Here is a 10,118-nt window from a genome sequence, read left to right as displayed (position 1 = left end):
TTTTTTTTTTTTTTTTTTTTATTTTCCTCTTAACCATGCAGAGGATGTAAAGAGATGCCCTGTCTTCCAGGCTGAGTAGGAAAGAAATCTGAGGTTTCTTGTGAGAGAGGTGGAGTTGCTCAATCTTGATGGCTTTTGGCTGAGGAGCTGGCTCTGAGAGGTTTAATTCTTGCTCCCCAGTGACGGGACCAGCCACTTGGGAGATACAAGTTGCCGGGCGGCCACAGTAAAGGGCCGGGCAGGATTACTCCCACGCGGGGCCGTGGTAACACTTTAATAGCTGCACTTGACGCTCCAAATTTGACCCAGATGGAGCGTGGCCTGGAGGGCCTTGCAGGGGAGGGCATGGCGGGGGGACGGGGGGCACGAGGTGGCGCAGTGCATTATTGCCTGGACCCCGTCACCTCTGCAGCGTTGGGTTGGTTCCAGCTCCCGGCTCTTGTCAGAAGTGGGGAAGGAGCTCGAGTGCAGTCCTGGTCCCTGGTGGACAGTGCACAACACCAGACCTGAGTCGGCGGTGATGCTATTAGTGATCCCGTGACATTAACCTTCGCTTTCACTTTTGTTTGGGTCGGGTCCAAGGCTGCCATGAATCTGGCGAAAGCTCCCATTGACTTCATGGGTTTAGGATCTGGTCCTTCCTAGGTGCCAAAGCGCTCAAGAAGGAAACCCAGCGCAGCGTGGCTGGGGGCACGGCCCACTGCGTGCGCAGGGGGTACGTGAATGCTGATTAACTGGGTAGGTGTCAGATAGCTCCTCGGGAACTGATGCCCCTTTCCGTGGGCTAATGAGTACACAACCATTCTTTATTGGAGACTGTACACCTCCGAATTGCCTTGACATTTGTATTACAGTCATTCCGTGCCGTTACGTGAGGGGAAGAGAAGGCTTTGCTTTCCCTATTGACTGCATTGCAAAATGCAGGAAAGCACCCTGGCTTCTGCAATCTTGCTCTAAAGCTCAAGAATATAAGCTTGCAATGCACCACAGACCGAGGCTGCGTCTCGCCTGCAGACTGTCACCTCCCCGGCTGCACGTAGGTCAGGAGCGCGGGGTGATGTGGGGCTGGACCGACACAGCTGTGTCAGCAGGACCCCAAGTGTCGATGCAGCGACAGGGTAAAGCGGGCTTTTACCAGCCTAGTCGGTTCTACTTGTGAGAGTTGGTTTTCTTATTGTGATACAAAGCCCAGCTTTGTTGGTGCTTGCAAGATCCCAGGAGCTCATTGCCAATATTGTATGCCGGTATTCCTGTACTGGGAATACTAAGTCCTTATTGAAACCGTGCCTGAAAGAGATTGGAAGGAGACATCTGCATTATAGCTTAGTTAAATCCAAGCTTGCCGGCAGGATTTCCCAGGTCTTTTTAAAGAGCTGACGTGGAATTTACAAGCCATTCAGGTGGCCGGGGCTGCTGCTACTTGTAGCCCATTTGTTTCTGGACAAGAAATGTGGCTTACGGTGCTTGTCTTGTCCTCTAGAACTGCTTGAGGAGGAGAGACGCCGGTCTATTGAACCAGTTACAAGAGCTAGATAAACAGATCAGCGATCTAAGGCTGGATGTGGAAAAGACAGCAGACGAACACCTTGAGACAGACAGTCGTCCGAGTTCAGGTACGGTCTTTAAGCAGCAGAGTGGAACAGTTAGTTAAAGAATTGCTACCTTCACTCCTGTCTGGCTTAAGGGTTTAACAGCTGAAAGCTGTAAAGGGTCCCAGGAGCTGAAACAGGGCCAAGAGAAATTCAGCTGCCATTGACAGTTCCTCCTCACACACCATAGTTAGAGGCCAGTTTTGGGTCCACCGAGGATGCACTTTGCAATCGCACATCTCTTCTGAGAAGTGGGTTTCAGGAAAGTGAAGGAAGCAACCACATGGGGTAGGAAGAAGACTTTGGAAATTCAAGGCTTCAGGCCAGAAGGGAGCCCGAGCTCTTCTGGTCTCATCTCACTGGCCCCTAAATTTTTGAGGATACATGGCATTGCCAGCTGACCAGCTGCTCCAAAAGATTCTGTACAATTGCCCCTCCTAATCCGCTAGCTAGCCATCTCTGGATCTAGTGTTTTTACATCCAGATCTCTGATGAAGAATAGTGTCAGGCCTACTCATTGGTGGAGACTTTTGTAGTCAAGTAATAGCTACCAGGGAGCATAATATACTGTGAAAGAGACATATGACCGTAAGCAAGATCCCTCTTGCTAAAATACGGGATTTCTTTAAAAAGCTTATAAAAATTGTCCCAGGTATTAAGATTTCACATGTTTAGTGACCTCCCACTGCTTTATTTTCAAATGGCTTTCAGTGGAAATCCTCCCAGCATTACAGATAGTGCTGCTGTAGTCTTTGAACTGCTCTGCAGGACTAAATGTAATCAGATAATTGATCACCACCCTGGAGCCAAAACACACAGAGTCTCTATTGCTTGTTTAGGGCACTAAGTACTTTCTTGAAAGCAGGGAATTTTTTTGTGAATCCAACCCAAATAAACCCAGGCTGTCTTATTTTTATAGGATTTTATGAGCTGAGCGATGGGGCCTCTGGATCACTTTCCAATTCCTCCAACTCGGTCTTCAGTGAGTGTTTATCCAGTTGTCATTCTAGCACCTGCTTTTGCAGCCCCCTGGACGGCTCTTTGAATCTCTCTGATGGATGCCCAAAATCTGCAGGTACGGTAAAAGCTGGATTAATAATTCAGACTCCTCCGGGGCATATGTGTTGGAAGAAAATATTATTTGGGGGGCTGGGGGCGGTGCAGGGCATGGTGTGGAGCATACTGCCTGACCCCCTCCCCTCCCTCCTGCCTGCCCATAGCGAGGCTGGCGCGTGTTGCTGTTGTACGCAGTGGAGGAGCATGCAGCAGGGGTGCTGGGCATGGTGCTGTGGCGGTGGAGCAGCTGGAGCCACGTTTGCAGGGGCTAAGCCCCGTTAGCCGCTGTCTTCCACCGCCTGTGACCAGGGGTGGCTTTAGGGGGCTTTGGCTGACAGTGGAATTGCCGCTGAATTAACTCTTTGGTTTTTGCATTTTCTGCCAAATTATCCAAGATGGCTCTAGTGCTGGCCAAACTTGTCAGAAGAGCATACTGAATTCACTTTCTGGCCATTGGTGTGAATCAGCGAGGATCTAGACACACAGCTAGAAATATCAGGGCTGATCTACCCAGCAGAGGGCAGTGGTACACACACACATGCATAAGAAACGACCCGATGCATTTACTTACTGTTTCTTTTGGCAAATCATTTCCACATTAAAAAAAAAAATTAAAGCCTGACAACTCGGTACTCACACAAGCAAGGGAACAACGTATCAGGCTCAGTCAATAACGGCACAGACAGGCACTTCAGTCGCCCTCTGCAGCACTGTTATTCCAGCCCTGTCCTCCGTACAGAGCTGACTGTGATGAAGCGTGCCCTGGCTGCGTGTGGCATGGACAAATGGCTCTCATGAACAATGGAAAAGGTTTCTCTCTTTTTAGTGAGGGGATGATGGATGTTTGAGTTTTCCATTACTGTGCTCTAAGGATGTAAACCTCTGGGTGGACATGTGAGGAGAGGTTATATATTGAGGCTTCTTACAAGCCCCGGTGTTTCAAGAATCCTTTATTTGGTGTGCAAAGAGAGCATAAATAGGACCATTGTACTTGAACATGATTGACTAAAGTTGTCGCCATGCTGGCTTAAAAACCTCGGTTCATGTTGAATGATGAAGAATGCTTATAACCAGCTGTATTTAAAATTTCCTTTCTGCTCTGTGACGATAATGAACAGTGAACTTTTGCATTTAGGAATCCAGAAAAAAAAATCACGCCAGTTTGCCTAGCCTACAAATAGGACTTTGTAGTCTCAGACACTTTCTAAGACGTGGAGTGCTCCGAGGTTACCCTTTGACCTATTTGATGTAATGTAACTATTCCTATGGCAAAAGTATAAGCGCTCTTTATCGAGCAGGCTTGTAAAAACCACTCACAAAGATTTACAGCCGATTATGCTGCTGGTCTTCTGTCTGGATAATGAAAATGTGAAACTCTTAAACAGTTGCATTCAGCTGATCCAACTTCAAGGAATGACATTTTGCAAACTGGCCTCTTTCAGTAAAGTCTTTTGTTGTTTTGGCAACAACCCTCCCTGGACGCTAGACGGTGATGTGGAATTTAAGAAAGGCAATGAGCTGAATGACATGGAGTTGACTCTTCCTGTCTAGTGTCCTAATTCTTGAATTCACACTCTCTGAGGTGCAATAACTTCTCACGCAAGCAACCCCACTGAAGTCTGGATTGCTAAGTGAGGAAAATCAGCCCCCTTTCTTGGGTGCATCAGTGTGGGCTTAAGGGACAAATATGAGATACTGGTGTGTGAACATCGTCATCTAAATCAGTGGGTCTCAACCTTTTTTGTACCAGGACCCATTTGTAACCACCAATTGCTCAGTAAATTCTCAGTCCAGACTCGGTAAATACTTGTAAGTAGAAAATGGCCCCCTGGCCCTGCCAGTGCCCCTCACTCCTGACCCCCAGGCCCCAGCCCTCCAGTGTGTGGGGCAGCGGGGGGCCCCAAGCATCCCCTTGCAGGCAAGACCTCTGCCAGCCTGCAAGAGAAAACCCACGGTTTCCCACGTTTTTCTCCTTTAAAGAGACTCCATTTTTAAAGTTTGCTGATCTACTTTTTCAAGTTTTGTTTGCAACCTTTTCATATATTCTCGTGACCAACTTTTTTGTCATGACCTACGGGTTGAGAAACGCTGATCTAAATGACTGACCCAAAAGGAAGGATATTTTTTTCAGAACCAGGAATAGAAGCTCAGGATCCTTGATTCACACCCTTGTATTTAAATCAAAAGACTATTCTCCTTCACACCCTTGACTCTTCACTGTTCAAAGGACATCTCGATCATCTTAGGATGGAAAATCTTGAAATCATAGTCATAGAAAATGAGGGTTGAAGGGACCTCAGGAGGTCACATCTAGTCCAACCCCCTGCTCAAAGCAAGACCAGCCCCAACTAGATCATCCCAGCCAAGGCTTTGTGGAGCCGGGTCTTAAAAACCTCCAAGGATGGAGTGACCACCGCCTCTGTGGGTTACCTGTTTCAGTACTTTACTACTTTCCTAGTGAAAAAGTTATTCCTGATATCTAACCTCAACTTCCCTTGCTGCAATTTGAGACCAAATGCAAAACGAGTGCATTAAAAGTCATCATAAGTAAAACCTGTGCATATCTGTGGCTGGTTTGAAGGTCCTAAAGAAAGAATACTAATAGCATATTTCAACCTCCTAATAATTTTACTGCTGCAATAATTCATTGTCCAATTTCCTTTTGATTTTACCACTATAAAAAATATTGTGTAACCTCCCCCGCAACACACACACACACACACTCACACACACACATTCTCTCTCTCTCTCTCTCTCTCTCTCAACGTGTTCAGGTTATCTGCGTTCCCCAGCACAAGGTGGATATGAAAGTCCACTCTACAAGCATAAAATGGAAGGTCCTTTGAGGATTGGTATATGCACCAGGGTACCGCTATCAGTTGAGGGTATAATTTGTGAACTATATTAGAGCTTTTATAAATCTAACTGTATCCACACCAGGTGTGGCAGGGGGGTTGTATCTTTTAAACTACCTTGGTACAGGTAAAGCATGACTAACTGCGAGTGTAGGCAAGGACAGAGTTTTAGAAAAGACAAAGGAGAAGCAACACTATAGGTTAGCAGACTCTAAACTCTTTTTTTAAATGCATTGCAGATCTCATAGGTTGGATGGATTATAATAAGGAAGGCCCCCAAGAGGATCAGGCTGTGTGTCGGTCTCTGTCCACACCTCACTCGAATTCCCTTGATGTGGTTGCAGATGTACATCCCAAGTATCAGTGCGACTTGGTATCTAAGAATGGGAATGATGTGTACCGGTACCCCAGCCCCCTGCATGCCGTCGCTGTTCAGAGTCCAATGTTTCTTCTGCCAATGACTGGCATCCCCCAGAGAGAAGAGGAGAGACTTGGTTGCAACGGGAGTGACGTTTGCATTGGATCTGAAGCAGACTTGGCCAAAGCAGGCAATTCCATTGCCCCGCAGAGCTCATGGTCAGCATCCTGTCCTTCAGCCAGCAAGAGACTAGACGGCTACATCCTGAGCCTCGTTCAGAAAAAGACGCACTCTGTACGGACTAACAAACCCAGGACAAGTCTCAACACCGATCCTGTGAAAGGCATCTTGAGACATGGCAGCTTGTGCGTTAGGCAGGCTGCGGGGGTGGCGCACGCTAACGCAGGGAACCCGAAGAATCCCAAGCAAGTGTGTTTGCATGCTAGCGCAGCTCCTGCTCTGGATACCAGCACGTTCTCCCCCGTAAAACAGCGGCCAAAAGAATCAAATGGGGAGCAGCTGGAGAGTAGGAAGATGCCTTTGCCGGCCGCTTTCCCACCAAGCACAGTCAATGAACTTCCAAGCAAACACCTGCTGCGCAACGTCAGACTGGCTTCTCAAGAGCCGAACCGGTGTCCTGTGCCTGCGACAGGGGATGTCCCAAGGGAAAGTGGCCAACTCTTTGTTCTGTCCCCGAAGGAAAGCCCCGGTAGGCGTACGGGGCTACAGCAAGAGAATAAAGTGATTCAGCCACCTAAAAAAGTCCTGCTGAAGAACAGCATGCAGGTGGCTCACGCTGGTGCCACTCCTCCCGTTGAGGAGAGACCTGCTTTGGATTTCAAGAGTGAGGGCTCTTCCTCCCAGAGCTTGGACGAAGGGTTGCTGGTGAACGCTCAGTACGTCCCAGCGCAGCAGCAAAGCATTAAGCTTCACAGAGGCACCAAAAGTGTCCGGATTCTGAAAAGTTCAACCTTGAAACACAGGCCCCACCTTGCCAACGTGCTGGAAAACAGCTCCCAGACCGTGCGGGAGAAAACCAAGCTCGTTGGCAAAAAGTGTCGCTTCCCAGATGACTTGGATACAAATAAGAAACTCAAAAAGCCCTCGTCAAGAGGGAAGAAAAGCAGCGGCTTGCAGCCAGAGTCCAGTCTCCCAAGCAGGCAGTCTGGCCTACATAAATCCGTGGTCAAATCTCACGGCCACAGCAGGGAGGTAATCGTGGCCAAACCTAAACACAAGCGGGGAGACTATCGCCGGTGGAAGTCATCAGCAGAGATTTCCTACGAGGAAGCCCTGAGGAGGGCAAGGAGGAACAGGAGAGAAGTGGCGGGGCTCTATTCCCAAGTGTCCCACACGTACGTCAGCCCCTACGCTTACGTTGCTAGTGACTCCGAGTACTCGGCCGAATGTGAATCCCTCTTCCACTCCACGGTGGTGGACACAAGTGAAGACGAGCAGAGTAACTACACCACGAACTGCTTTGGGGACAGCGAGTCGAGCTTGAGTGAGGTGGAGTTCGTTGGGGAGAGCACCACCACCAGCGACTCAGATGAAAGTGGGGGTCTTATTTGGTCCCAGTTTGTCCAGACTCTTCCTATCCAGTCAGTCACTGCTCCGGAGCTGCACGAAAATGCAGCCAAGGCTTTTGTCAAAATCAAAGCCTCCCATAACCTCAAAAAGAAAATCCTTCGCTTTCGATCGGGCTCGCTCAAACTGATGACAACCGTCTGATGACGTGACTTGCCTGGCTCATGTCCGTTTCTGCTCAAAGAAACACGGTGCTTTTTTGTGTACATATTTTCATAGAGTTTTAAAATTCAAATATTTAAATTGAATAAATGGAGGTAAATTATGTGACTTGTCTGCAGAAGTTGGGTGGATACCAGTGCCTTTTATGTGGAAATGAAGACCATTGTACTAGCCACAAACAACACTTCCGTTTCAGTGGTAACGTAGCGTTGGCAGGCTTTGAGAAATATTCATGTTTCTAAGAAGGGATTTTCCTTGCCTGGTCTTTCCAGCTCTGGGGCTTATACAGGATGAGGTCGTGATTGAGGGGAGGGGAGGTTGTCTCAGTGGTTTTTTGCTAGTCCCTTAATTTTCTGCTGCTACTGTCCTTCCTAATAATTTGCCCCAGTTTCCTCTCCCAAGGAAGGGCTCTCCCTTCATCTCCCAGCCAGACATGGAGTGGCCTTCTCTACCATGCACTCTGCCCCTAACACCTACAAAGTGGGATGTGGGAGTCCCCCGTTTTAGACCGAACCCTCGGGCCAGCTGTGGAAGGCTTAGTAATTCTTCGATATACTGTGTAAGACTGCTTTTTAAAAACATATGCATGCCAGATGCATGAGTATCAATAGTTTTAATATTCCTGTTGATGTCAAATTACTGTACATCATAAATGGCTGTTTTATATATCATCATGTAAATTAATATAACACATCATATGTTGTAATAAACAGTCTGTTTTAATACTCTTTTTTTTTTTTTAAAGTTTGTTACATTGATATAGACCCAGCGAAGTTGGGAGGGAACCCAACATTGTCAGCGCTTTGATGTCGCTGTTCAACACTTGCTGCATTTTAACCATGCTGTAATTGGAGCAAGTGGCTCCAAGTGTAATTGGAATTTAAAATGTGGCTGTTTGGGACTTGTACTTTGAGGCTGCAGAGGAGGGAATGAATTCACGGAAGCAGAGTCTGTTCTTTTAGTCGCTAGGATTTTTGTTGGGGATTGCTCTGCTGCCTTGAGAGAATCGCCAAAGGTGGCTAAATTTATAGGGCAGAGGGAAATTTAGAAATACCTCCCACCACCGTTATAAGGATTTAGGTAGCTACCTGGTAAGAAGGCATCAGGAGCCCCTGGTACGTCCAGCAAATGCACTGAGGGGATCAGGCCATTCACCCCAACCGAGCCACCTCCTCCAGGAAAAGAGCTTGGGGAGCAGGTGGTTTTGCTGCCTGGGGAAGGCATTTGCTTGAGCCTCTCAATCCCACCCTTCACATATGGTTTTCCCGTCCTGTCAGGGTCATGGTCTCAGTGGGAGAATAGTGGAATAGGAGTTGTCTTGCCAACCTGGCTTTTTCTCTCTTTGGGAAGGAGCGAAATCCCTTGACCTGGAGAAAAGAGGGGAACTGGCCTGAGGCAAAGCTACGTCCTGAAAGGATGATTGCGGTGGGAAGGCTACAAGGTGGTGGTGCCCATGTCCGCAGGTGAAGGAGGAGGCCAGCGCTCTTGCAGCTGGTTTCGTGCCCGTCGGGGAAGGGGGCTGGTCTTTGGTGCCGCATGTGTCCCTCTGGTCGCTGCCGCACTGGTGGTCCTGCTCCATCCCATTCTGGCAGTGCGCGGTCATCCTGTTCTGCACTGGGGTGCTGCTCCCTGTTGTTACATGGGCTGCGGAGACCGTCTCAGATGGCAGGGCAATAAGCAGGGTCTAGTCCTACTAGAGGAGAAGTTCCCCGTAGTTCCCTCCTACCCCCTATTTTTTTAGGGGGGAAAAAATGAGTGAACAGGCCATTATGGAAGCTGCACCCTGTATAACTTTAAAAGGGAAGGGCAGGAGAGCAGCCACCCTAGTGAAAGCCTTATGATGCTGGTAGCCAGATCTGCTCCTCCCGGAGCTGAATGTGACCTGTATGGGTTGCCTGTGCATGTCTCCAGCCCTCTTCCCAATGCAAATGGCCATGACTTTTCCTCAAATATTCATGATGTTGGCAATTCACCCTGGGGGAGGACAGGGCCTCCCTGAACTGGCTTCATGACATAGTTCTGCATTCAGGATTGCAGTCAGGCCTATTGCTGTTTAATCTGCCAGGTGTAGTTATCCCGTAAACCTACCCTTGCTCCCTTCCCCTTCTTAGAAAGGTCGATCCACACAAGGGGTGATTATGGATGGCTCCCTGCAGTAGCAAGGGTCTCTTCCACCCTATGTTGCAAAGCAGCAATAGGCTGCCTCTATGAAAGCGGGGCAGAAAATGGGCTCTTCTCTCAGTATTTTTCCCCCTGCTGTTGCTTTTGCCCATAGGTGAACAGTTTTCATCTCTCTTGCCTTTATTGTTAGAGTAGTTCTTATAAAAATAATAGGAATTGATTGCAGCTAGGGAGTGGATTTCTGTTTCTTTAGACTGGGCTTTTGTAAGACTGATTAATCCTGCACTATATCCCCTTCAAGAGTTTGGCTCACACAATGTCTGCTTCGTGGAACCTGCCACATCCAGCCTCTCCTTTCCCACAGGGTCTCTAATCATGCCACAAAATCTC

At 48.2% G+C, this 10,118-nt stretch overlaps 1 protein-coding gene across 1 annotated transcript in view; it reads left to right on the top strand.

Annotated features, from left to right (window-relative positions):
• The window catches only part of DACT1 (dishevelled binding antagonist of beta catenin 1), a gene marked incomplete at its 5' end in the record, with an annotated part of 13,543 nt that extends 5,208 nt beyond the window's left edge, over positions 1-8,335 (top strand). Inside the window, 3 exons of the mRNA XM_019519886.1 lie at positions 1,481-1,613; positions 2,509-2,664; positions 5,740-8,335. Of these exons, the coding sequence (XP_019375431.1) occupies positions 1,481-1,613; positions 2,509-2,664; positions 5,740-7,589 (2,139 nt within the window). The remainder of the gene's footprint in view (positions 1-1,480; positions 1,614-2,508; positions 2,665-5,739) is intronic.
• Between the last annotated feature and the right edge of the window lie 1,783 nt (positions 8,336-10,118).

Source organism: Gavialis gangeticus, unplaced genomic scaffold (assembly GCF_001723915.1).
Source record: "Gavialis gangeticus isolate Ggan-Ray unplaced genomic scaffold, GavGan_comp1, whole genome shotgun sequence".
NCBI lineage: Eukaryota > Metazoa > Chordata > Crocodylia > Gavialidae > Gavialis > Gavialis gangeticus.
This window is presented reverse-complemented; position numbering and strand designations above follow the sequence as displayed.